This window comes from Carettochelys insculpta, chromosome 22, assembly GCF_033958435.1.
Source record: "Carettochelys insculpta isolate YL-2023 chromosome 22, ASM3395843v1, whole genome shotgun sequence".
Classification (NCBI taxonomy): domain Eukaryota; kingdom Metazoa; phylum Chordata; order Testudines; family Carettochelyidae; genus Carettochelys; species Carettochelys insculpta.
The window spans coordinates 16934040-16961942 of record NC_134158.1 but is presented as its reverse complement, the minus strand read 5'-3'; the positions used below and the strand labels follow the sequence as shown (position 1 = coordinate 16961942).

The 27903-nt window shown below is 48.7% G+C and overlaps 3 protein-coding genes and 1 long non-coding RNA gene across 7 annotated transcripts in view; 1 reads left to right on the top strand and 3 right to left on the bottom strand.

Annotated features, from left to right (window-relative positions):
- Positions 1-27903, bottom strand: part of LOC142025194 (scavenger receptor cysteine-rich domain-containing protein DMBT1-like) — a 903096-nt gene that overhangs the window by 207540 nt on the left and 667653 nt on the right. The gene's annotated exons all lie outside the window — the stretch shown is intronic.
- LOC142025242 (DELTA-thalatoxin-Avl1a-like) lies at positions 2-27903 on the top strand. 4 transcript variants are annotated; one of them, XR_012648612.1, is made up of 3 exons: positions 2-232; positions 10322-10474; positions 12265-14262. XR_012648612.1 is itself a non-coding variant. In XM_075017868.1 (2 exons), the coding sequence occupies exons 1-2, from the start codon at positions 126-128 to the stop codon at positions 26639-26641; spliced, it is 522 nt and encodes a 173-aa protein (XP_074873969.1). In that variant the 5' UTR covers positions 2-125; the 3' UTR covers positions 26642-27903. The 4 variants fall into 4 exon arrangements, 2 of the variants coding, with proteins under 2 accessions (XP_074873969.1, XP_074873970.1); XR_012648611.1 differs by lacking the exon at positions 10322-10474; XM_075017868.1 differs by lacking the exons at positions 10322-10474; positions 12265-14262 and adding an exon at positions 26227-27903.
- LOC142025226 (uncharacterized) lies at positions 4003-7714 on the bottom strand. The gene has a single exon (XM_075017835.1). It carries the CDS (start codon positions 6640-6642, stop codon positions 5695-5697), a length of 948 nt encoding a protein of 315 aa, XP_074873936.1. The 5' UTR covers positions 6643-7714; the 3' UTR covers positions 4003-5694.
- LOC142025247 (uncharacterized) lies at positions 4003-9109 on the bottom strand. Its single transcript, XR_012648615.1, has 2 exons — positions 7721-9109; positions 4003-4859 (listed from the first exon to the last, which is right to left on the bottom strand). It is a non-coding gene; the product is annotated as an uncharacterized LOC142025247 (long non-coding RNA).

Genomic DNA, 27903 nt, shown 5'->3' with positions numbered 1-27903 from the left:
ATAGTGCTCCGGAGCATTTATTACTCATTGCTGAAGTCAGGCTTCTGCAGCTGGGTTGGGTGCTCTGCAGAAGCAGTGAGAACTCACTGATTTCCTGACACAGCTGATCTCCATGAGCTTTGCAGATGGACAGCAGCAGAGCCATTGAAAAGATTCTTAAAGGAGTGGATCATTCCAGATGCGTGGGAGTCGAGATAACCAACAAAACAACCTTGACCCTCACATCGCCACGGTACGTGGGTCTATGTTTTAGCATTGTAATATATATTATTTTTGCTGTGTCCATTTGTCTGTCTGTCTAGGCAATGTTCTACCATGTTCACCCCCGCTGCATTGTGCTAGTCCCAACCTGCCCCCCACAGCCAGTGCAGGGCTTGGCCCAGCCCCACAACAGACTCTCCTGCACTGTGCCAGCCCCAGCCTTTCCCCCAGCCGGTGCTCAGCCCAGCCCCGCCCCCTGATGGAGCCCCACTGCACTGTCTCAGCCCTGCCAGTGTGGGGACTGGCCCAGCCCCCCCCCGCAGAACCCCCCCCACAGTGCGCCAGCCCCTTCCCCAGCCCCCAGTGGAGCTCCTCCCTTGGTGAGCATGGGGCCTGAACTACAAGCTTCTGTGTAAAACTTTCTTCCAGCCCAGCTTCTGCTTGCAAGTGGAGCTGCAGCCAGGCCTCCAGGATACATTATTTTTGCTCTGTCCGTCTGTCTCGGCAAAGTTCTACCATTTTCTCTCCCCCGCACTGTGGTGGCTCCAGCCCCTCCCCCAGCCAGCGTGGGGCCCAGCCCCTCACAGAGCCCCTCTCCTGATCGGCATGAGGCCTGGCCCAGCTCCCCCGCCCCATGGAATCCACCCCCTGCACTATGCCAGCCTCAGCCCGTTCCCTGGCTAGTGTGGGTCCCCGTCTACCCCTGTGCAATGTAGCATTTCCCCACCTCATCCAGCCCCAGCCCCTCCCCTGGCTGCAGGGCGGCCCAGCCCATGCACTCCAGATGCATAGGAGCTATACAACAGGTTTCTGTCCGGAACTTTCTTCCAGCCCAACTTCTGCTTGGAAGCTGAGCTGCAACCGGGCTGTTAGTCTAGAATAATTATTCCAGATGTGCATATACTAGCACTGTTTCTCCCAGTGGCTGCCCTGAACATCAGTTCTCATTTAGTTTCTTTTGATGAAGCCTCATTATTTTGTGTAGCTCAAAAGCTTGTCTCTCTAAAGCAGGTAGAGACACACACATCTCATAGAGCTGGAAGAGACCTTAGAAGGTCATTGAGGCCACTCACCTGCCCTCTTGGCAGACCAAGCACCATCCCTTGCTCCCCCTCTTTTCCTATTTGCCCCAGATCCCTAAATGGCCCCCTCAAGGATTGAGCTCACAGCCCTGGGTTTAGCAAGCTAATACTCAAACCACTGAGCTATCCATCCCTGTCACTGGGATCTCCTTGGATGGGAAGGTGAAGGACTGGGATACGGGTGCTTAAATGGGGGAGGAATTCCTCCAGCAGGAGCTCAAGAAGGGCTAATTAAATTCTTAAGGAGGGCTAAAGACCAGGCAAAGACATTTGCTGCTTACTATTTTTGCATGTGTAAATAAAGACAGTGGGGAGATGCTACCATAGCAAAAGGACAGATAGTGTCAGGGAAAAGCGGTCCAAGGGAAAGTCACAAGAGAACGACTGTTTAAGGGAAGAGATCTTTGAATCTACAGATTTCAGCTGAACCCAGGGAGACATTCCTGGCCAAACACAGGCCCTGGAAGCTGATGTTGCTAAGGGAAAGACAGCTGGGCACAGCCCCCCAGTGGGTTATCTGACAAGAATGGAACCTCCCGCTCCATACTTGGAGTCTAGTCAGTCTAGTCAGCCTGTCGAACCCCACATCTGTTTTGCTACCTGCGAGTTGTTGATTATAGCTACTATGCTGCTGAGGAGGCCACATGACAAGTGGATTTCCGGTCTCCCCACAGCGTTTTCTGTTACAGCGGTCACACCTTCAGTCCTACGCCACCATCCATCAGCCCTCAAAGCTGCGAGACCTGTGTGTTTGTGAAAAGGAAATTTAGCATTTGGGGTGTTGCTGGAGTCTTCACCTATGAGTCAGACAGGTTCTCATTTCTTGTTATGTTCTGCAACCCCTTTGAGAACAACGTGAACGATCTTGAGTATGGACTGGAAATCTTTGAAGGCAAAAAGAATTTTGGAGACAATGAGCTAAGGTCAAGGTATGAAGCTATGCACAGATCTCAGAGTCAAATGCCAACATGCGTAAGCGAGAAACTTGGCAGAAAGTCAGAGGCTCTTTGTGTTGCAATAGGGAGGATTAAAATTTCTGCCACCATGTCCAACCATAGCAAAGCTATCTTAAAGATAGTAATTGAAGAAATTGATCCCAATCCTGCCTAAATTCCTGCATATCACAAGCCACGATCTTAATTTCAGAAACCCACGCAATAAAATCCCTGCAAACGGTGGTGCATTTTAAATGAATGAGAAACACCTTCCTGCTTTCAAATCCCATTCAACACGCTGCAGAATTCAGGATGATTTTCCACCAAAGAAGTTCCCTCCTTTTTTCTCTTTTGGAACTGTTCATGAACAAACTCTGAGACTTGCAAATTGTTTGAGTTTGGTCATTTTTCTCCTACAACTTTTAATGAGGACTCCCCCACCCCACCATGTTGTCTGTTTGAAGAATTGCTTTCCATCTATTTTTTTATTTCAATTACTGTCAGTTATGCTTGCTGCTTCACTGTCCAAAATACTGTCTGCTTTTACCCAAATCAGAGTTTGGAAAGAATATTTTCCTACAAAATATTGTGACTAAATCCCATTTTTGGGTGGGAAAAGGATTCCAAAACCAAAAGTTTTAATTGTCTGGAGTCGGGTGGTTTGATAGATGCGTCATAATTAGAGCAGGGGCATATTAGCTTATAAAGTTCAATAAGTTAATGGAAATGAACAGAGCTTTCTTAGGTTATGTGTATATAGTAATAGCTGTTTTGTTTGTCTGTTGCAAAACATAAAAATCTTATGATCCTGGGCTGGGTTTTTACCATTTTGCTTTAAAAAAAAGAAACAGAAGCGAAAAGCCTAAATCATGAGAGATTGCACATCTGCATTCCTTTGACAACGCTGATTGTACTGATTAAAATATTTTGCAATTTATTTCCCTTTAGTTTTGTGTTTTCCTTGAAAAATAGAGACAGGTTTTCTTTTTAAAATTGGACAACTATCGTCAGGTGCTGGCAGGCGCATTGGGATATCGCTGGGGCTGTGCTCTTTGACCAGTAAAACAAGCCTGATGGGAAATCATATCCCATGGTAATGAGAAGCCACCACACACAGCTGCCTGGATGCAGGGGAGGGTGAGGGTGGCCTGGAGCTGCAGGCCAGGTGTCTGGTGGAGACACACACAGAGCACAAGGTACCATAACAGGGTGGGAGGGATGGGAGCAGTGAAGCCTCTAATATCCTGAGGCTGACATGGCCTTCTCAGGGGTTGAGTTCACAAGAGCCCCTGTCCCTTTGAAAGCCATGAGTGCAGACTGAGCAGTGGATAGCTTGGGGTGGGAGGGGAGTGCATTCATTCGCTGCTCAGGACCTGGGGCAGCGGACTCCCCCAGTCAGATTCCAGGCTTCCTGGCTGAACTAGCAGGAGGGATGAAACCTACAAATCTCAGCCCTGTCTGTGCCCGGTTCTGTTATCGGGGGCCTGCCTGCCATTTGCTCACAGCTTAGCTTGGCTTTTTGCCATGTTTTGTCCATTGTTGCTAAGCCTTAGGCCTCAGACCAGGCCTGTGCTCTATGGGTGTAGGCCTTCATCTTATTACAAGCAGAAATGAAACACAAATTTCTTTGCTCACAGTTCAAAGTCTGTTTCAGCCCACCCTGAATCCAAATTCATGTGTGTTTTTTTTTTTTTTTTTTTTTTTTCTTTGTTGCCTCCTTCTTAAGGTGGCACAGTGGCAGTTCGTGCCCGGTATGCAACGCTGGCCCAATAACACACCGAGAGTGGAAGAAGAATCTTTATTTGGCATGCCAAGTAAGGTGCAGGGGGATCTCTCCTCAAAGCCTGCACACCTTGCAACAAGCAGTGTGCAATACTTATACCTCTCTCCTCCTTTGTTCACCCCCTCCCAACAAACCAGGGGAGCGTTTCTCATAATTCCCTTATCCACTCCCCCAGCTCAAACTGAATTCTTACTGGTCTTATGCCATTCTGCTCTGGTAATTCCCTATTGAGCAGGAGGTCAAGTACCAATAGATTATTAACAAAAAGTAAATTACAGGAAGGTAGAGTTATTCGGTCGTATAGAACATGAACAGGATCTCATTAACAAAACAATACTGAAAATTAAGGAGGATTCACTAACAATGCTAAATTCAATATTGAACCTTATGAGAACATCAATAAGCATTCATTTACAAAACAATGTCTCTGTGAGATCAGAATAGAATAACGTTTCCCGTGCCAACATTTCCCCCCTTTGAGAACACTCAAGATGTCCCATATTGAGTCTTCTCCTATTCCTTACTTAAAACCTGATTCATGGGTAACATTTCCACTTTCTTATCTTTTAATACTTAAACAATAATTTCAGTCCTAAGTCCTCTTCAGCTTCTGGGGTAACACAGCTCACAGTCCACTCCTTTTCCTCAGCAGGTTCGGCCTTTACTCAAGTGAAATGGACCCACGGTTTGACCCCTTGTAGTTTAGCAGCAGTCTTAGTAGTCAATAAAACGAGGTGGGGTCCTTTCCACTTCTTTTGAAGGGTCTCCTCTTTCCACGTCCGAAGCAAGACGCTGTCTCCTGGCTGAATATCGTGAAGGGGTTGGTCCAACGGAATGGGCTGATTGTCGCGAACAAACCTGTGGATTGAAGACATAACAGACGACAGCGACAGCAAATATTTCCTTAAAAACCCCTCCCCTATTCCCCATTCTATACCTGTACCAGGCACCCCATTCATTGGCCATGGTCGCCCAAACAAAATTTCGAATGGGCTTAATCCTAACCTCCCTTTGGGTAATATTCAGGTCCTTAAGAGGGCTAAGGGGAGGGCCTCTGGCCACTTAAGCTGAGCTTCCTGGCACAACTTTGACAAATGTCTTTTTAAAGTCTGATGTTCTCTTTCTGCCACTCCGCTGGCCTGCGGTCTATATGGAGTGTGGTATTTCCATGGAATATTGAGTCCATCTGCTACTTTCTCCACACATCGGGCCGCGAAATGGGTTCCTTGGTCTGATTCAATCCATTCTGGTACTCCGAACCGGGGGACTATCTCCTTTAAAATTTTAGTGATAACTGTGTTGGCTGTACAATTTTTACATGGAAATGCCTCTATCCATCCTGTAAAACGATCCACAAGTACCAGTAGGTACTGAAACCCACTGGCTCGAGGTAGTTCAGTAAAGTCAATTTGCCACACGAGTCCCAGTCCCGGGGCTGATGGTAGTGGGGAGGGTACCACGGGTCTTCCTGCTCGGGGACATACCATACAGTCTCTAACCACCCGTCTGGCTTCATTTCTTATTCCATCTCCTATAAAGTACTTCTCTAATAATTGGATCAGGGCCTCCCGACCTGCACATGTCCCTTGATGAAAACTCATAACCGTCGGCCTTATCAAGGGTCCAGGAAGCAACACTTGTCCTTTTTCACTTACATACCATCCTTCTCGCAGGTTCAGCTGTAACTGCTCAGCTAACTGCTGTTCTTGGGCAGAATATTCTGGCTTCTCATGGGGATCTGGGAGAGTGGGCTAGTTACATCTCCATCCCCACTTTGGTGAGCCCGACAATGGACAATAGCTACCTCCTTTGGTTCCTGTATAGCCTGGAGGAAAGCCTGGATTTGTTCTCCATATTTGACAGGCTCCCCCTGAGCTGTGAGCATTCCCCTTTCTCTCCAAATTCCAGCATGGGCGTGTGCTACCCCAAATACATACTTAGAGTCTGTCCAAATTGTAACTCGCAGATCCTTAGCCATTTCCAGGGCTCGAATGAGGGCTATAAATTCTGCTAGCTGAGCTGATGTACCCCCTGGTAAAGGACGGGCCGCAATAGTTTCGTGCAGGCTGACTATCGCATATCCAGCTCTCCTTTTTCTGTTTATCACCTGGGAACTGCCATCTGTGAACCACTCTAAGTCCGCATTTGAAAGTGGTTGGTCCTTAAGGTCAGGGCGGCTCGAATATTGAGTGTCAATAGTCTCTAAACAGTCATGCTCAATTTCCTCTGTCCCCTTTTCAGGTAACAGGGTGGCTGGGTTCAAAGTTGGACTGGTTACCAACTTAACTTCTGCACTCTCTAGCAACGACGCTTGGTACTTTGTGAGTCGGGCTTGCGTGAGCCAAAGCCCTCCTTTTGCCTCCAGCAGGGCTTGGACAGCGTGTGGGGTGTTGACCTCAACTTCCCCTCCCAAAGTGAGTTTTCCTGCCTCCTCTAAGAAGATGGCTGCAGCCGCCACCGCCCGCAGGCACGCTGGCCAGCCTCTAGCAACAGTATCTATTTGTTTAGAGAAGTAAGCCACAGGTTGCTTCCAACTTCCCACCTTTTGAGTTAATATTCCCAGGGCCACTCCCTTCCTTTCATGCACATAGAGCTGAAATGGTTTATTAATATCTGATAGACCTAGGGCTGGAGCTTCCATTACATGCAATTTTAAAGCTTTAAATGCATGTTGAGCCTCTTTTTTTTTTTTTTTTTTTTTTTTTTAAAACAGAACAAGTCTCTGTTACTTTCTTTAACACACTCGTACAGAGGCTTAACAGTACCCCAAAATCAGGTATCCATAATCTGCAAAATCCTGCTGTTCCCAAAAAGGCACGCAATTGTTTCCTATTGCTGGGCTTAGGGATTTGACAAATTGCTTTTTTTCGCTCCTGCCAAGTTCATGCCTTTTTCTTGCTTTCTCCCTGGCTTTTGTTACAACCTGGTTACGCTCCACTTCAGACAACAGGGTTCTCATTAGGACCTGACAGTCATTCCAATCAGGCTTGTGACTGGCTAAACACCCTTTGAAAATTGAAATAAAGCGGCTAGGATCCGTGGAAAACTCCCCGGCTTGGGGTTTAAAAGTTGCCAAATCGATCAGATTAAAGGGCACATGGGAATACACCTGCATAGTAGTAGCCTGTCGATCCGCAGCTCCCAGTCTGTCAACCACTGTTTCAATCACTAATAGATACAGTTTAACTAAGAGGGCTATTCCCAAATCATGGGAAACCCTTTCCCTGTATGGAGGGAGTATGGGTGCAGAAGCCGAAGGGGGGTCCTGGCGACAGTTTACATTAGGCTTATTTACAGCTGGTTGTACTGCACATGATAATCCACACATTTCCTGCAGGTCTTGTCTCTTTCTAAGATATTCAAAATATTGGCCATACATATGTTCTTCCCATTTACCGGTATGTTGTAAAAACAAAAGCAGCTGCAATATGGTGTTATAATTTAGGGATCCCTCTGGTGGCCACCGCTCTTGCCCTTCTAGGTTATACTGTGGCCACTCTGCTGTGCACAGTTTTCTTAATCTAGATTTGGTCAGAGGGTCCCCCCCTATAATTTTCCAGTGTTTTAAAACACAAGCCAAAGGGGTGTTGTTCTTAGGGATATTCCGACCCTGACCATTCCTATGGGTATTCTGACCCTGACCCATAACCTTTGCCCCAGACCTTAATATCTGTCCGGCGTCCCGGAAGTCCCTTTCACAAAAAGGGACTGGGTCTTACCTGTCCAGAGGTCCGGCTCTCGCTGCTCCACCCTCTAGTTTCAGAGGTCCAGCTTTCGCCGCTCCATCCTCTGTTTCCTCTCTCTCTTCCACGTTGCTGCGTTGCACCCTTGTGTCATCCCTGGCAGGGGCTGCGGAATCCGGACGTCGAGTTCCCCCGGTAAAGTTACCGGTGCGCGCGCTGGAAGTCGGACGCCGTCTCCTGCTACCCCCGCCAAGAGGCGAGCCGGGCAAGGCTTTGATTTAGAGTGCCCACCCAGGGACGCCAAAACTGTTGCCTCCTTCTTAAGGTGGCACAGTGGCAGTTCGTGCCCGGTATGCAACGCTGGTCCAATAACACACCGAGAGTGGAAGAAGAATCTTTATTTGGCATGCCAAGTAAGGTGCAGGGGGATCTCTCCTCAAAGCCTGCACACCTTGCAACAAGCAGTGTGCAATACTTATACCTCTCTCCTCCTTTGTTCACCCCCTCCCAACAAACCAGGGGAGCGTTTCTCATAATTCCCTTATCCACTCCCCCAGCTCAAACTGAATTCTTACTGGTCTTATGCCATTCCGCTCTGGTAATTCCCTATTGAGCAGGAGGTCAAGTACCAATAGATTATTAACAAAAAGTAAATTACAGGAAGGTAGAGTTATTCGGTCGTATAGAACATGAACAGGATCTCATTAACAAAACAATACTGAAAATTAAGGAGGATTCACTAACAATGCTAAATTCAATATTGAACCTTATGAGAACATCAATAAGCATTCATTTACAAAACAATGTCTCTGTGAGATCAGAATAGAATAACGTTTCCCGTGCCAACATCTTCTTCTTCAAAAGGTCACATATAGCTGGTGCTGGCTGCGCTTCTTTGCTTCTCTGCTTCCTTCCTTTCTGGTTCTACTGCTTTTCTCTCTCTCTCTCACAAACACACACCTACAAATGAACACTGCCCCCAGCAATCTCTGTTTAGAGTGTGAATCTCAGGGAACCCTCTTGGGACACAGGCCTCAGCTTTCCTCATAAGCTTTGCACTAGTGTAAAACTTGCTGATCAGTGCTGGAGACCTTATAAAAAGAAGCCAGAGAACAAGGTTCCAGGACGCACGCACCAGAACAAGTCAGCTGTTCTGCTCCCAAGAAAGTTCTGGGATGGAGTTCTGGGATGTTCCCGCACTACTTAAGCGCTCTTGCTTATTAACTCACCAAAATGTCCTGATCACAAACACTTGCTCCAGCACACACAGGCAGACCTGAGCTTCCTGCGAAAACATCTCATGTCAGATACAGCAACATCTTCACATAACAGATGGCATTTTAAGACAGATAAAGATTGGGCACCATCTGGTGGGATGGGTGCTATCTGCACTGGTCACAAGATCTCCCACCGCTGCCAATGAAATGAGAATGTAGAACAATAAAGCTGCATCTACACTTGCCCCCTTCCTTTTGGAAGGGGCATGGTAATGAGGGAGGTTGGAAGATGCCAATGAGGCGCTACCATGAATATGCAGCACCTCATTAGTGTAATGGCAGCTGCGGCGATTCAAAAGTTCCGCTTCCAAATTGTGTGCCACGCGTTTAGATGGGGGCCTTTCAGAAGGACCCCCCTGGACTTCAAAAGCCCCTTATTCCTAAAACCAAATAGGAACAAGGGGCTTTTGAAGACTGGGGGATCCTTTCGAAAGGCCCCTGTCTACACAGGAGGTGTGCGATTCGAAAGCAGCACTTTTGAATTGCCGCAGATCTCATTATGCTAATGAGGTGCTGCATATTCACGGTAGCACCTCATTGAATCTTCCAACCTCACTCATTACAATGCCCCTTCCGAAAGGAAGGGGCTAGTGTAGACATAGCCACACTTCTAGGAAGCCAGGCACTCTGCCATCCATAGGATTCCTTGTCACTCTGCCTACTCGAGGCCCATTGTCAGTCACGGAGACATCTGTCATAACTGGACCTAGATTATCAGTGAGTTCAGGTTCATGCCCCCTCAGTGATGCCCATCTGTTGTGGCGAAGCTGTCTGCGTTGCCCACTTTCCTCAGGATAAGTGGGTGAGGGGGAGTCAGACTCCTCCATTGTGGAGAGGTGGCTGTTGTGTGTTGAGTTGGGTGGCATGCTCTGGCTTTTAGTACCAGCGAGGGTAAGTTGTTCAGCTTCCTCTTCAGTGAACTGCCATGTGAGTTGAGAACAAGAGGAAGACCAAAGCCAAGATTCAAGGATACATGCAAAAATACCATGAAAAAATTCAACATCAATCCAAAATCCTGGGAATCTACATCATCAGATCGAAATAGCTGGCGACGATTGCTGTGACAGGGCATGTCATCCTTCGATAGTAGATGTGCAAGCCATGCAAAAGAACTTCGTCTTACAAGGAAAAACTCTCAGACTCAAGAATTCAGAAATAGACTGATATGTGGTTGTTGCAATCGACTGTGCAAATCCAATATTGGATGGATACACCATGTGAAGAAACTGCAGATTCAAACACTGCCCAGAGAGCCTCACCACCACCACTGCTAACCACTGTCTCTCGAGACGAAAAGGGGCCATAGAATGAGCATGTAAAGTCGCCTCTAAAAAGCAGTAAGTTTAGGATTCTTTTCTAGGACGCTTTCTCCAATTGCACATATGCAGAAGTGCTACAGTGGGACAGCTGCAATGGCGGGTATGTGACCCATGTTCCTGGGTTTGACGAACATGGGAGATGAGCTCACTGCAGAGTCCATGGGCACCATGGTGTGATCACTTTGCTAATGATGGTAAGTTCTGTAACCGAACAAAGGGTGATGGAAGGGTGATTGAGCTGGTTGGAGAGGAGAGGAGGAGAGCGATCTCCTGCCCTTCCCTGCCTAAGGAGTGGGAGTGATCCACTGCCTCACTCTGTGAAGGAAGTGAGAACCATCTCCTGCCATCCCCGAGTATCCTGTGCCGGCCATGCAGCCAGCATGTGTGTGCCGTGCAGAACCACTGTCCCTGCACACCGACAGCAGCCTATTCCCCCCCAGCAATCACCTCACATCCAGACAAGCTACATAGAGAGATGAACTATGGATATTTGTCTGAGCCGGATGTGTAGGTCCTATCTGTCTGTGCACCACGTACCAATCCAGTCTGTCTGTCTATGTCTAATGCACTAGGCCCCATCTCTCTGCCTCTTATTGATGCACCAGCCCCTGTTTGTCTCTGCCCAATGTCCCTGAGCTCAGGGCATCAGGCCCACTCTGTTGTGCCTGATGCTCCTGAGCTCGGGGAGCCAGGATCTGACTACGCCTGATGCCCCTGTGCTGAGGGCACCAAGCCCTGAGCATCTGCAGTAGTCAGTCAAGACCACAGTAAATGACCATTCCTGTGGCTAGTCTGTAGCTAATGGTTAAAAACAAGAGCAGCTGCATGATGACACTTGTTCAGGAAAGGAATGGGCTGGGATCCATATACAGAAAGCTCCCCTTGGCCCTTCCCACACTCACCCCAGGCCTGCCCGGCCCCCTCAGTCCTGCTGCACCTCCCTTGTGCTGTCTGAGCACATGTGGAGATATCACCTGGCTAGACATGGCCTTTGCAACGGTGTCCAAACACCAGCCCTGCTGCACATTTCACGGGGAACAATGCCTCCCTCCTGTTGTTGGGGAAGTTACATTATTGCCCCCTCTCTTTGCATTAGCAGCCTATTAACTGCTGAAAGGTGATGGATGGGTTTTTGTCATTTTCTCATTTCTTGTCATTTCCAAATGCTGCCACAAGATGTCACTAGCTCCCCACTCCTGGAAAAACTCCTCTCACCCCCTCATGGTGAGCACAATCCCGGTGGGAAAAATGAAATTTTGTATGTGTGTGGGGGAGCACAATCAGCTGCTGGGTCTCAGGCTTGTCCACTCACTACCAATGTTGACATATATTCCGGCTGCTGTCTGTGTATTCACATTTATGTTTGGATGAAGAAAGTTTTTATATTCTACAGCCTTATTTTCTTACACGTACTGAGAGGGGTTCTTTTTCGTATGAACATAATCGAAATTTCTGTTGGTTTGGATTTCATTAGATGGCTTGGGAGTGGGGGGATCCTGCTAACTGCAGGGACAAAAAGTGAGGCCTGATAAAAAATGTTTGTTCACCCCTTCTATGTGTCTTGGGCAGTGGTTCCCAACCTTTTTACTGGTGAGCCCCCCAACCACCGTCCAAACTGTTCACACACACCGGATTATCCCCAAACCATTCGTGGACCCCGCAATCACTCCCAACCCATCCGTGGACTCCCAACCATCTCCCAACCCATTTGTGGACCCTTGATCACCTACCAAACTGTTCACGGACCCCAGATCATCCCCAGGCTATTAATGGACCCCCAACTGTCCCCCAAACTGTTGGCATACCCCCATCAAAGCCAATTCCAGCCACTCTGTACACTTTTTTAAAAGAAAAAGGAAACCACCACATAGACTTGCAGGCAGCGATTCATGCCATGACTGGAAGATAATTGAAGACAATAACTGACTGTAGCTTTGCAAAAACTTTTTTCTACGATTTTTTTAATTTACCTTTTTTTTCACAGCCCCCCTGCAATATCCTGGGGGATTCCCCAGCGGCCCGCGCACCCCAGACTGGGAACCGCTCCTAGGCCAGGGGGCCAGGAACCTCCCACGACTAGGACGTCATCATCATGCACCTGGAACTCCTTGTGGGCAAAGTGCAGGCTCGGTGTGGAGTTATACGCTGGGGGGAACTTGATGCCCTGGTACGTGACATATTCCAAAGGCATTGCCTGGCCTCGCAGCGCCCGAGACGGACAGCCCTGCAGGGAGACGCAGGGGCCTGCCACCAAGTCCAAAGACCTGCCTCTGCCTGACTGCAAACCTGACTCCCCCCAGTGCACCCTGGCCAGGCCTCGGGCATGGCATCCACTCAGCTGCAGACCTGTCACCTGCCACCCCTTCTTCGCTGCCTGGTTAGTGCTGGTGTGGAGGCCCGTGGGCACCTTCTAGCCAGCACCAGCCTGAAGCAGGGCTCCCCGCTGCACTGGGCACCCCATGGACGCTCCTTGCCCAGCCCTGTCTCTGCTGGGCAACGAGCAGTGCCAACAGCCACCACGGGCCCTGGGACAGTGTGGGAGGGGAGCACAGCTGCATGCTCTCAGAAGGGGAGGGGCCAAGGTTGGAAGGGGCAGGGCCTAGGGCAGTCAGGCCATGGCACTGCCACCTCCCACCTTCCAGAGTGGCCAAGTAGTGCCGCCACGGCTGTCCAAAGGGGTCATTAACTCCCAATGACACTGCTGCTTAAGGAACAGCAGTTGTAGGCTGGAGCTCAAGGCCCCTTTGAAACGCTGTGCCCCAGGGGAACTGCCCCCATGTTGGCGGGCCTGTGGGCACCCTTCTCTCAGGCACTCCCTACCGAATCCCCTCCTTGATGGGCACCTGTCCCTCAGGCACTCCCTGCCCAGCCTTCTCCTTCCTGTGTACTCCTCCACCGGCCACCCTCTGCCAAGCTCCATTCCCTGCCCAGATTCCTCCAAGGAGAAGACTGTTCCCTCTTTTAGGAATTAATGGCTTCCTCTGCTTTGGGGGGAGCCTCTGTGCTTTCTCCAGCCCTGCCAGCCGCCATAGCCATATACCCGTCTGCCCCAGTGGCTCTGCCTGGAGATAAAGCGGGCAGCAGTCAGGGCATAAGGTCCCTGGGAGCGCTCCCCGGCCTGAACAGAAGCTCTGTCTGATGTACCCTGAACCCCAGTCTGCCACAGCTCCTAGCGGTGTGGGGGCGAAGGTCTGCCATGGGGTGGAGTCTGGGAGTCAGGCCCTGCCCTGTCCCCGAGGCCAATGACTGCCGGGAGGGACAAAGTCCAGGTTGTCAGCCCCTTCCTGAGCGCAGGAGAGAGGGGACAGACCGACCCATGTCATGAATCCTGGGGCATTAGCATGCACAAATAATGTCAATGATTAGCATGAGCGAAATTAACAGGAAGTTGGCTGCGGAGAGGCCCTGAGCCCGTGCCCCTGTGGATTGTGGACTTGTTTACCACTTTGAGAAGAAAGTTGTGTGTGCTGAGAAAAGCAGAATTGCAAAAAAGAAAGTTAACAAGGAAGAAACAAGCGCCAAGGAGGCTCTGTTTGTCATCACTTGTGGCTGAGGCAAGCGGCATTGGGGTTATGTACGCAGAATGTTCCAAGCGCCCACCCGGATTAAGGGGTACGACAATGAACTGAACATCATTGCTTCCTACCGAAAACATAAATAGGTATCAGTTTGCCACGCAAGTCAGAGTCAATCAGTTTGGCGTAACTGGATGATGTGCATGTCGGACTATCACCTCACTCAACTACTCAGCAGTACCTGGGCTCTGGTTCCCCTTGGGGTGAGCGTACGTGTGAATGGGTTGATGGGTGTGTATGCACTTAATTGGGTTAAGAATTGGACCGCTGAATTGGGATAAAAATTACACCATTAACCATTCAAGCTGCACATTGTGTTTGATTTGCTATCTAATTGTTAACTATTCAACGTAAAGCTGGGTGTTAAACTGTTACCATAGTCATATACAATAAAGGAATTTTTGCTGTGGAAATGAATCGTTCTCCAAGTTCTTATATGGAACCTACTGCCAGCCCGATCAACTGAGCAGCAGCGCCCGTATCTTGACACCTATATGGAGACACACGTGGGGATAGAGCTCCCCAGCCTATGTACCACATCCTGCCCATAGCCATCACCTGAGGGGTGGGTTTTTGGTGAGAGAGAGAGAGAGACAGACAGATGAGATGGACCGTATGGACGCAAACACAGAGAGAAGGCAACAGACAGACAAATGGAGCCAGCTCCTTGCAAGGACCCAGTACGTTCCCCATATAAGCATTGCTGGTGCTGTAGAGGGGCCTGCAAAGGGAACCTTTGGGTTGGTTTCTAAGTTCCAACCAGAGGCTAATTGACCGGCTTTGAATACATAATTTCTTCAGTGCTCTCAGTCCACTGCCTGTTGCCTTTTCTCTACATACTTGCAGGGAGGCTGTTGCCAGTCAGCACCAGGGTTTCCTGCCCACCCAGGAGAGATTCAGGTGCTGATTAGCAGAGCACTCACACCCAACCATAGCTGGTAGTATGTGTTCCTACTGGGGGAGCACATTCACACATGCATTGGTGCACATAACAAAATTTATTCCGACCATGGATGGAAAAAATGAGAGGGAAAGTTGTTGAGCACCGCTGGGGAAAGCTGGAAGCTGGCCCACATGGCTGGGAGGTTTAGTTTGAATTCACAGGTACAAAGGGCAGGGTTGGTAGCCAGCCACAGCTGCAGGGGAAGACGTATCTTGTTGGATCAGTGTATAAAAGGATATGTCATGGGCAGCATTTTGGTGCAGTCGAAGGGGCTGTGTCCTGGGCCCTGATGGAGCTGGAACCACAGTTGGGGCAGATGTGTGTTAGTGTGCCAGGAGCCATGGAGCTGGGGGGCCTGAACCCAGCTGGTAAGTGCTGAGGGGTGTTGCTGCTGCTGCCCTGAGGCTGTCTAGGCTGTGAGAGCTGCTGAGCACGTCTGTTCTTGGAGCTGCAGTGGGACTGCAGGAGCAGGGAGCCCAGCCTGCAAGTCAGCAGTCTGGCAGCAGGTTCCTTCGGAGACTTCAGTCTCCCTTTGGTGGCAAAAGCTTCCTCTCGACGACACCACTGTGAGCATCTGAGTCTGACCTCCTGTACATCGCAGGCTGCAGAGTCTCACTTGCCCACTTCTGTAACACAGCTTTGACCTCTGGCTCAGGTCCTGACAATGAATCCAGCATTTACTCCAGTTTAAACCTGCAAGTGACCTGCACCCCAGTCAACGCCCCCGGATGCTGCCTCTCGGCTGGCCAAAGACATACAAACGAGTCACGCATTCCACCCCAGGCGTTAGTTGTTAGTTACCAACCCTACCAACCCCTTTTACCTGCGAGTGTGAACAAAGCAGCCCCATCTATTGTCCCTGCAGCCCTTCCTTGTCTTGTCAGTGGTCCCAGAGCAGCTGTCCCACCTGTTAAGGAAGTGTTGACAGGGGTGCTGAGTTATATGTGCCCGTGGTGTCTGGGCTCTAGGACTATTCCTGGCCCAGAGACGCAGCTCCTGCAAAGATCAAGGCAGGTGTCTCCAATGGCCCTGCCTCCCACACCCCCATGCCACCCTGGGTGCTTCTTCTGGCCCCTCCTGCCCCCCTGGGTGATTTTAAGGGGTTGTTTAAAACCCACTCTCACGCTGCTGGTAGGTCCCTCTGGCTCCTGGGCAGGGGTGTGTGTGTTTGTTTCCACATGCTGCCCTGACCCTGAGCACCACCGCAGCCCAAAGGGCAGTGTCGACATGCAAACCCCCCTGCTCCACTCACCTAGGAGCTGATGCTGTGATCGGGGGATGCTCCAGGTAAGGACCACAACCTCCCCTGCCACACAGCTTCACGCTCCCACCCTCTCAGCCCTACCCTTCCTGCACCCAAAGCCTCTCCCAGATCCAGCACCTTGCACTCTCGCCAGCAACCCAGAGCCTCTCCTGTAAGTGGCCTAGTGTAAAGGCTGCAGTCCTTTCCTGTTGGATCGTCCACTCACAAGCTCACACCAGCAAAACGGTGGTGAACCTGAGTTCCTTCCACGAGCACATTTCCCGTAGAGCCTTGGCTTTATGGGAAATGAGCTGGTGGGAATCTGCGTCACTTGTGACTTGGCTAGATGGGCCTGAAGGTGCTTAAATGCCAGGGCTGGGCTCTGCCTGCCAAGAGAAACAGTAACAGCCCCCGGCTCTGAGGCACAGAGGACTCTGGAAACACCCAAGCAGGAGGCTGTTGATCTGCTACAGTCGCAGGTAAGTAGGTTACAAGTGCATCCACCGTGGTTGCCTTTCTGCAGGCTTGGGAGGGTGAGATGAAATGACCTTTCTCTCGTTTGTACTCAACCTTTGCTGTGAGGCAGAGTAAGGAACATGCTGCTGGTGGAATTTTGGGGTTTGATCAGAGGAAATGGACTTTGTTGGCATCTAACGTTGGCAGTTTGTATGATAGGAGCCATGAAGCTTAACATTTTAGACTCTCAGGTCTCTCTCTCAGCCCTGCTGGCTGCCCCCCCTTGTGCTTCCTCCAGCCCTGCCTTCCAAATGGGGTGTTTAAAAGGGTGGAGGTGGGGTCGTTGGTCTCCACATGCTCCCCTCGACCTGAGCAGCCCTGTGGCCAATGGGAGCGGCAGAGAAGTGCAGGCAGGCAGTGGAATGCAGAACCGCCCCCAGCTCTCCTGCCTAGGAGCCGATGCCAAAGGGGCTCCCCAGGTGAGAGCAGCACCCCTCTCTGCTTCCTTTATACCTCCTCCCACTTCTTACCCTCACCCTGCCTGCACCCAAACTCCCTCCCAGAGCCTTCACCTTGCACCCCCTCATGAACTCCCACCCCTGCCCCAGTCCAGAGTCTGCACCCCTCACCTTTTCCTCAGCTGAACCCCCATCCCAGAGCCTGCACCCAAACTCCCTCCCTCTTCCAAATTACATCCCAGAGCCTGCACCCCTCCTGTACTCCAATTCCCTACCCCAGGCCAGAGCCTGCACCCAGCACCCCAACTCCTTCCTTTGGTTGTGGGGGGACTTTGACCCATTGTGGACACCACCCAAATGGCTACAGATCTGCCACCCCTGGGTGTTCATGTGGTTACGTCAGAACACTGGGTGTTCTGTACCCTCTCCCCAGTGAGGAACGTGCTTCCTTGTTTAGCTGATTCTTGATGTGTTGCATGGCCCGGCCAGACCACTCTGGATTCACAGTGTCTGGTTCACACTAGTTATGTCTACAGCTCCAGCAAGGGCAAGGCCCCATCTTGCTGAGCTCTCTGTGTGTGAGGTTTTCGGTTGCCTGGGTGTTGGCCTTCTCTGCCCACAGGGCTCGGGGAGCTGCACCACTGAATTTGACTGTATCATGAGCATATTCACTACCCAACTCTCTCGGTCGGTCCAGGACTGGGTTTGCTTTGTGCCTACTGCTACCCAGACAGCAGAGACGCCTTGTCAAGAAATCCTGTCAGAAACGCCCCTGACAGGGTTTCGAGATGCCCCCAGCCTCTGGTGTATTGCAAGGCCTCCTTGGCGACAGGTCATGCTTGATGTATCAACAAAGCACAAAGTTTTACCTCAGAAATTTCTTCAAATTTAACTTCAAATCAATACATAGCCATCCATTTAATATGAGGGGGTAACTTTAGGTGGGAAAGCAACAGCCTATGAATATTAATGAACTGTAAGTGCCACCTATGACCATAAAAGGAAAACTTCTGGAAAGGTCTGAAGTCTCTGGACCTGTTAGGGGTAATTCTAGATCAGGTCGGCACCCAGCCCCCAGACTTATGAATTATTCATGAGCTGGGTGAATAAAAGAAGGGTGCTCACCGCAGAAGGGGCCCTTCGGGAAGGTCCTGTCTCTTGACCTGGACCAGTCCCTTTCGGTAGCCCTTTGGGGTGAAGCAGCTGAAACATCACTGGACAGACAAGAGGCACTGAGGGGACCTGGATCGCTGCACCAGGCGTCATCTGCAGCTGGCAGCCATACCATTGCAGCAAAGCCCAGCAGCGACGGCGGTATACTACATCACCTGACAGCGCTCCCCGGCAGCGGCCGACGGGGCCAGGGCTGGCACTCTCTCCAAAGAGACTTCTTTCACTGACTGGACAACTCATCAACTAAGCAGCTGTGAGCTGAGGCTACAAAAGAAAGGCCGCTCCAGCTGCTGTATCCTTCTAATATTGACTCTTTTTTTTTCCCTTTACTCCTATTCACAGTTGCTGATATTATTGTTAACAATAACAACAGTAATAATTAACAATAATTAAGCATTAGGTATAATATTATTAGTAGAAGCTTATTGTTTAGTGTCTCTTAAAGACCTTTTATTGCTGTTAACTTAGTGCAATTATATATACTTACAAATTCGTTATAAGTCACTATTGATGTCAGGGATTAGCAACCACTGGGCCGAATACTTATAAATAAGGGATGTTAGGAAGCAGCAGCTCTGGCCGCCTTTAGGTGAATGCAGGGGGTAGCAGGGCCACCAAGTGTATCATACCTGAACACAGTATTATATCTTATTTTCGGGTCCCTGGGGAGTAGCACCCCCCAGTGGACTTAACTGACAGCAGGGATTGTTGTCTGGTTTAACACCACCCTGTCGGTCTTTAATACTTTTGCGAATAAGACATGGGAATGGCAATCAGATCCATCTTTTGTGTAAATAAATGTAAATAACTGGATTAATTGTAATCAAAAGGTTTCTTTGGTGAACACTTATAATAAACTTCCACTTTGTTTTTGTAATAGTTGATTACTCTCAGCCTCCATTTTCTCTGGGCCATGCAGGGAACTGCAGGGACCTAACACCAGGGGACGCCCTCTAAGGAACTCTATTAGCTACTGCTGACGCCTGTGTTTCTTTTAATCTGACCATTGTGCTAAATTGCCTTTGAGTCTTTCTAATTCAATTAGGCATCACTGTATTTTATTTTTAAAGCAAATTGTTTTTTATTAAAAGAGGGAAACCCATGAGGGGTCGTTACACCACAGACCTAGAGCCATTGTTATAGCCTAGGTTTGATAGAGCTTGGCATTTTTGGTTGGCTCTCGCTGCTCACGCAGCACCCTCGTCTCGTGGTTGCTTGCCATATTCGGCGTCCCGGCAACGGCTGCGACACGCCTGAGCCCCCATCCTGCACTGACAGAGGCGGTGTGGAGCCCTGGAAGGAGCAGGAGAACAGGACTGCCAGCAAATCATTTCTAATTCTCCACAACGAGCTCCCTCCCCTATGTTGCTTAGCCAGGACTTCCTCTTGCAGAAACCCAGCTGAGTAGACACCTTCACATCCTCTCACTGTTATTTACACAGCCTGCCCTGCAGGCAAAACGTGAACTGCACATGCAGCCGGGGCTGGACCTGAGCTAAGGCTGGGAGGGCAGCGAGTCAGTTCTGCCCAGACAGGCTGGTGGTGGTGTGCGGAGCTGCTGCTGAACAGCCACTCAGTGATGCAAGATGAACATTGAAGGGCTGCTTGTGGGGGTGAATGCCGGCAGGTGTGTGGGCATTGAGATAACCAACTGCACCACAGACGTGACCCTGGAGAACCCCAGGTGAGCAGGTTCCCAGGCCTCCTCTATGCAGCTTCCCAAGTTGTCCTACAGCTGGTGTCTGTGTGAATATGTTGGGGTGTGAGGTATGTGTCTGCTACTGAATATCTGTCTATCCCCATACACCTTCTCTCTTATGCTTCCATCTATCTATCCATCTGTCCATCCATCCCTCTCTCCCATACACACTATCGGTCTTTCTCTCCCTGCCCCCATACTGGGTCAGTGCTGCATGTGCCATTGTATCGCTGTAACTCCTGTCCTCTGGGCTGAATGCTCTGTTTCTAGCTCTGCAGAGGCATAGGATTGTGTTGGACCTGGGCACTGTATGTGCCCAGAACAGGAACTGGCAGAGTTTGGAGTGAAATCACTCTTTTTGTGGGGGAGGGAGGAGAAGGCAATATTTCCTTGGACACTTGATTAGATAAGAAAGGGCTGCTGGGAACTATTTGGTAGGTTGCAAAGTGTGTGTAAATCCCACGCAGGTGGACAGGCCAGTGACAGGGCTGTAGACCAGCAATATAGTATGCAGGGCTTTTTCCTAGGCAAAAAAAGTCCTGGAACTCAAGTCCCGACAGCAGCCCAGCTATGGGATCCTGGGACTGCGGGTGTGTGTGAGTTGGGGGGTGGAAAGGTGTTGGAACTCTGTTCCGGTGCATTCCACCAGAAGAAAAGCCTTGCTAACATGTAAATGTGACTGGTATTTATTTCACACTGATACAGCCACCATGTACATGTGTGTCTGTCACATTCACACATCTACCCCCGTACACGTGTGCTCACATGTCCATACTCAGCCCTATGATATAGATGTGTCTGTCTATGGCCCTGAGTGCTGTCTTTGGTAACTTTATGTTGCCAGATTTCTACTGAATTAACAGCCCAGTCACTTAAATTGTATGGAGACAAAGAAGTTTTCTTTCTTTCTTTTTCTATATTAACTGCTGGGTTTGTACATCAAATAAAGAAGGGAAGCTTTCACTAAAGACCTAGGACAGATTTGACCTTTTGAAAGAAAAATCTACAAGCCCCAGGAGGAATTTGTCTGCAATTAGCAACAAAGCTGTTAACAATCCCACTGAAAATCACAGGGACTGTTGACAGGAAAGTCACTCAACCAGCCATATGAAATTCTCCTTGCCAGTCAGATTGATACACATCCAGCCCTGCCATATAAAAACTGACAGCCAGTGAGCCCCACTCAAACCCTTCCACCCAGAGGCCTCTACGCCCGAGGGAGACCCAGAACCCCAGTATAAGCTCTAAAAAAACAAGAAGTCATGTGGCACATTATAGACTAACAGATATTTTGGAGCATAAGCTTTTGTGGACAAAGACTAGCTTCAGTGGATGCATGAGTGGGGGGAGGGTTTAAAGAGGGAGTCTTAGTCAGGGGAAGGGCTGGAGTTGTCAAGGTCTGTTCAGTCACAGAGGATGTAGCCCATTATCAGCAGTTAATGTGTGAACATCAAGAGAGGAGAAACTATTTTTGCAATTGGCTAACCACTCCCAATCTCTGTTCAAAACAAAAAGCAGTCAAGTAGCACTTTAAAGACTAGCAACATAGTTTATTAGGTGAGCTTTCGTGGGACAGACCCACTTCTTCAGACCATAGCCAGACCAGAACAGACTCATTATTTAAGGCACAGAGAACCAAAAACAGTAAGCAAGGAGGACAAATCAGAAAAAGATAATCAAGGTGAGCAAATCAGAGAGTGGAGGGTGGGGGGGAAGGTCAAGAATTAGATTGAGCCAAGTATGCAGACGAGCCCCTATAGTGACTCAGAAAGTTCTCATCACGATTTAAACCATGTGTTAATGTGCTGAATTTGAATATAAAAGCCAGCTCGGCTGTTTCCCTTTCCAGAACGGTGCGATAATTCTTCTTCAGTAACACACATACCTTTAGGTCAAAACAAAAAGCAGTCAAGTAGCACTTTAAAGACTAGCAAAATAGTTTATTAGGTGAGCTTGCTTGGGACAGACCCACTTCTTCAGACCATGAAAGCTCACCTAATAAACTATTTTGCTAGTCTTTAAAGTGCTACTTGACTGCTTTTTGTTTTGATAGTGTATAGACTAGCACGGCTTCCTCTGTGTTACCTTTCGGTCATTGATAGAATGCCCCATTCCATTAAAATGTTGACTAACTGGTTTGTGGATCTGGAATGTTTTGATGTCTGTTTTGTGCCCATTGACCCTTTGTCTAAGGGAGTTAGAAGTCTGTCCAATATACAAAGCATCTGGGCATTGTTGGCATATGATGGCATATATGATGTTAGTAGAGGAGCATGAGAAAGTGCCCGTGATTCTGTGAGTAACCTGGTTAGGTCGAGTGATGGTATTTCCAGAGAAGATATGTGGACAAAGCTGGCAGCGGGCTTTGTTGCAGGGAAAGGTTCCAGGACTGGTATTCCTGGGGTATAGACTGTGGCTGTTAGTGAGGATCCTCATGTGGTTGGGAGGTTGTCTGTAGGAGAGAACAGGCATGTCACCCAGGGCCTTCTGGAGTGTGGCATCCTGATTAAGGATAGGTTGTAGGTCTTTAATAGTTCGTTGCAGTGGTCTGAGTTGCGGGCTGTAGGTGATGACCAGTGGTGTTCTGTTCTTGGCTTTTTTGGGCCGATCTTGGAGTAGCTGGTCTCTGGGTATTCGTCTGGCCCTGTCGATTTGTTTTTTTACTTCTCCTGGTGGGTAATTCAGGTTTATGAACATTTGGTAAAGTTCTTGTAGTTTTTGGTCTCTGTCAGTTGGATCAGAGCAAATGCGATTGTACCTAAGAGCTTGACTGTAAACAATGGATCTAGTCACATGTGCAGGATGGAAACTAGAAGGGTGTAGATAAGTATAGCGATCAGTAGGTTTTCGGTACAGTGTGGTACTGATCAGGCCATCCTTGATTAGTACTGTAGTGTCCAGGAAATGTATCTCTTGCATGTTGTAATCAAGGTATAAGTTGATGGTGGGGTGTAGATTGTTAAAGTCTTTGTGGAATTCTTCTAGAGCCTCTGTACCACGGGTCCAAATCATAAAGATGTCATCAATGTATCTTAAGTAGAGGAGTGGTAATAGGGGATGAGAGCTGAGGAATCGTTGTTCCAGGTCAGCCATAAATATATTAGCATATTGTGGAGCCATGCAGGTGCCCATAGCAGTTCCACTAATCTGGAGATATAAATTGTCCCCAAAACGGAAATGATTGTGTGTGAGAACAAAGTTACAGAGGTCAGACACCAGACTGGCTGTGGTGGCATCAGGGATGGTATTCCTTATTGCTTGTAATCCGTCTTTATGTGGAATATTAGTGTACAGCGCCTCTACATCCATTGTGGCAAGGATGGCGTTACCAGGAACTTTTCCGATGTTTTGTAATTTCCTCAGGAAGTCAGTGGTATCTCGGATATATCTGGGAGCATTGGTGGCATAGGGTTTGAGGAGGGAGTCCATGTAACTGGATAGTCCAGTGGTAAGGGTGCCAATACCTGAAATAATAGGGCGTCCATGGTTTCCAGGTTTGTGGATTTTGGGAAGTAAACTGAGTCACTATAGGGGCTCGTCTGCATACTTGGCTCAATCTAATTCTTGACCTTCCCCCCCACCCCTCCACTCTCTGATTTGCTCACCTTGATTATCTTTTTCTGATTTGTCCTCCTTGCTTACTGTTTTTGGTTCTCTGTGCCTTAAATATTGAGTCTGTTCTGGTCTGGCTATGGTCTGAAGAAGTGGGTCTGTCCCACGAAAGCTCACCTAATAAACTATTTTGCTAGTCTTTCAAGTGCTACTTGACTGCTTTTTGTTTTGATAGTGTATAGACTAGCGTGGCTTCCTCTCTGTTACTATTCAACATGCAAATCTCTGTTCAGTCCTTGGTTGATGGCATCAAATTTGGAAATGAATTGCAGCTCAGCAGTTTCTGGATGGAGTTTATTTTTGAAGGATTTTTTTTGTTGTCAGCCTGCTACCTTTAAATCTGTTACTGATTGTCCAGGGAGACAGAGGTGTTCTCCTATAGGTTTTTGTATATTACCATTTCTGGTGTCTGATCTATGTCCATGTATTGTTTTACGTAGAGACTGTCCAGTTTGTCCAATGTAAATTGCAGTGGGGCATTGCCGGCACGTGATGGCATATATTATGTTAGTAGATGTGCAGGTGAAAGAGCCCCTGATGGTATGGTTGATGTGGTTAGGTCCTGTGATGATATTGCTGGTGTAGATATATGAACAGAGCAGAGTTGGCACCGAGGTTTGTTGCAGGGATTCGTTCCAGGTTTAGAGTTACTGGGGTGTGGTCTACAGTTGCTGATGAGAATTTAAGGTTGGCAGGCTGTCTGTAGCCGAGGACAGGCCTGCCTCCCAAAGTCTGTGAGAGTGAAGAATAGTTGTCCAGGATGGGTTGTAGATCACTGATGATGCGCTGGAGAGGCTTTAGCTGGGGGCTTTATGTGATGGCCAGTGGCATTCTCTTGTTTTCCTTGTTGAGCCTGTCTTGGAGCATGTGGCTTCTGGGTACACGTCTGGCTCTGTCAGTCTGTTTGTTCTCTTCCTTAGGTGGGTATTGTAGTTTCAGGAAAGCTAGGTAAAGGTCTTGTAGATGTTTGTGTCTGTCTGAGGGACTGGAGCAAATGTGGTTGTACTTTAGTGCCTGGATGTATGCCATAGATAATGTAGTGTGCTCTGGATGGAAGCTGGGGGCATGTAGGTAAGCATAGGGGTCCGTAGGTTTCTGGTATAGGGTGGTATTTATGTGACCACCCGCTTATTTGCACAGTAGTGTCCAGGAAGTGGATCTCTTGTGTGGACTGGTCCTAGCTGAGGTCGATGGTGGGGTGGAAACTGTTGAAATCACGGTGTAACTCTTTAAGATCCTCTTTCCCATGGGTCCAGATGATGATGATGTCGTCAATGTAATGCAGGTGGAGGAGGGGTGCTAGAGGACGAGAACTGAGGAAGCATTGTTCTAGGTCAGCCACAAAAATGTTGGCATACTGTGGGGCCATGCGGGTGCCCATAGCAGAGCCACTGATTTGAAGGTATAAAGTGTCCTCAAATCTGATGTAGCTGTGGGTGAGGACAAAGTCACAAAGCTCCACCACCATTTGTGCCTCAGTTTCATCAGGGATAATGTTCATAACAGCTTGAGGTCCATTTTCATGTGGGATATTGACATAAAGGGCTGTACATCCATGGTGGCCAGGATGATGTTTTCAGGAAGGTCACCAATGGATTGTAGTTTCCTAAGGAACTTGGTGGTATCTGGAAGAAAGCTGGGTGTGCTGGTAGTGCAGGGTCTGAGTAGAGAGTCCACATATCCAGACAGTCCTGTAGTGAGAGTGCCAATGCCTGAGATGACGGGGCGTTCGGGAGTCCCAAGTTTATGGAACTTGGGTAGTAGATAGAATAAAACTGGTTGGGGTTGAGGGGTGTGTCTGTGTAGATTTGTTCCTGTGTTTTTACAGGGAGGGTCTTGAGCAGATGCTGTAGTTTCTTTGTGTACTCTTCAGTGGGATTCTGAGGCAGTGGCTTGTAGAATGTGGTATTGGCGAGTTGCCTGGCTGCCTCCTTTTGGGTAGTCTGTCCAATTCATGATTACAACAGCACCTCCCTTGTCAGCCTTTTGGATGACAATGTCAGATTTGTTTCTGAGGCTGTTGATGGCGTGTTCTGCACGGCTGAGGTTATTGGGGTAAGCAATGCTGCTTTTCCACAATTTCTGTCTGTGCACGCCGGCGGAAGCATTCTATGTGTCGGTCCAGTTTGTCATTTCGACCATCGGGGGAGTCCATGAAGAATTCTTTTTCTTGTACTGCAGGTAGGAGGGCACCTGTGGGTCAGTGCCCTGTTCAGTGTCATGTTGGAAGTATTCCTTTAGCTGGAGATGGCTCTGTCACCCAGACACCCCCTTCCTTTCCTCCCAGATAAACACCCTGCCACCCCACTAATCATCCAGCCACCCAGTAAAAACCCAACGCCCTCCAAGAGAGACCCTACCACAGAGACATACACCCTGCCCCACCGCTGTAAAGCTGTGTCACATCCAGCTGTGGCTCCTCCCTCTGCCTTAAAACATCTGGCTGCTGCTATCTCCAAGGCTGGCGTTCTCCTGCTTGCCTAATCCTGGAGCCTGCTGGAGTCAGCCCCACTGTCCAGGCAGAGCCCAGCTTAGGTTAGGTCAGAGGGCGGGGGGGCCAGCCTTGCCCCGTTTACCTTCTCTTGTGCCTAGGCCATGCAGGAAAGGCCCTTCTGGCCTGGAGGCTGGCCCAGGTGGGGCTGTGCTCCCTTGTCCAGCGACCATTCCCTCTGATAGGCTGTGACCACCCCAGCTCCCAGGTCAGGATTCTCCCGGGGTGGAGATGCAGTTACTCATTATTATCAGGGATGCTGTGTAATGAAGGAACCCTGTGTGGTTTTCCTCTAGGAGTTACTGTTTCAGTGGCCGGATGATAAAGGACCCTGATCTCCTCATCCCTCCCAACTCCTCGGGGTGCTGCTTGTTTGTGAAAACCAGCTTTGGGGCCCGTGGCAGCGTTGGCGTGCTGAGCTATGAGTCCGATGCCTTCACCCTGGTCATCATGTTCTCCAACCCCTTCGACCGCATGCTCTACAGCAGTGAATTTGCCTTAGAGATCTTCACTGGCAGGAAGCACTTTGAGGACATGGAGCGTCTCTACCAGTATATGTACAACAATGGCCCGCCCTTTAACTGTGCCTCCTTCAAGAAAATGGAGCTCACGGGCTCACACAGCCAGTTGGAGGTGACCAACCAGGAGATCAAGGTGACAGCCATCATGTCCAACATGGATAAGGCTCTCATTAAAGTGCAGGTCGAGTGAACAGATTCCTGCAAGTCTTGAGCGCCCGCTCCACAGGCCCCAGCAGCCTAGGGAAATGTGACAGACCAGCGCAGGAGCTAATGACTTTCTTTTTTTCCCAGCTTGAGTAGACAGTGGTGTGTTAGCTCTGTTCCAGTTATTACTCCTCTCACTGCTCTGGCTAATTTACTATAAGAGAAACTAGCCACCAAGTAAAATCTTGACTAATTTCCTGGGTATATACTTGGGTGGTTAGCTTCACTTGCAGCCCACACCGCAATGGCCACACTGCTGTTTTTAGTGCACGAATGCCTGCCTGTTTACCCAGGCTGGGCCGTATCCAGGCATGCAGGGGTTTGTCATCATTCTATAAAGGAATTTTCTTCTTGCTAATTTTTGATTTCTGAAATAATAGGCTTATGAAGGCCTGATGCTTCAGCAATACAGCTCCCAGTGAAGCTTTGCAAAAAGTTAATACTAAAAAAGCTAACATAGCATTATTAACAGATAAGAGCTAAACTTCTTGTTAAGTGGTTAGAAATTTAAGAGCCTGACCTCATGATATCACTGCATAAGGTTGTTTTTAGTTGCATATGTACTTGCTAGGTAAAATATAATTGGCAAAGCGACTTAAATAACAAGTTAGAGAGAGTAAGGGAAACTACAAGAAAGGGATGGATAAATAAGATGATATCATAATACTCTATCATATCCCAGTGGCGGTCTCTACCCCTGCATTCTCCCCCTTTCACACTGTTGTGGTAATCTTTAGATAAAGTTTGGAAACTTAGAACTTGCTGAACACCATTGTCCCGATAAAATACATGTAGCAACATTGTATGTAACCTTTGCTTGGTGTTTGTAAGGCAGGCAGGGAAGTGGCCCAGAAATCTCCATCTTAGACAGAAACAGCCTCATGTTCCCCTCCACACAGATGTTTAGTTTCTGAACCTTTACTTGTAGATGTTTCTCAAAGAAGGGAAAGGAAGGGAAGGATGCACCAAATCATCCCCCTCTTTCTCTCTGCCAATGGCACCCACAAAACCTGGAGAACAAAAGAAGCAGCACTGGACTGGGAAGGGATCCTGGCTGACAGAAGTTCAGCTAGTAGGACTGTCAGCCAGTAGGAATACAGACCCATGTGGAAGAAGTGGTCTGGTTTTGAATTCATTCAACTTTGTTAAGTTAGGTATTAGCTGCATTTTACTTTTATTTTTTTTATAATCAATTCTGACTCGTACGTTTCATTGTTTACATTCTCTTGAAGTCTATACTTTTGTAGT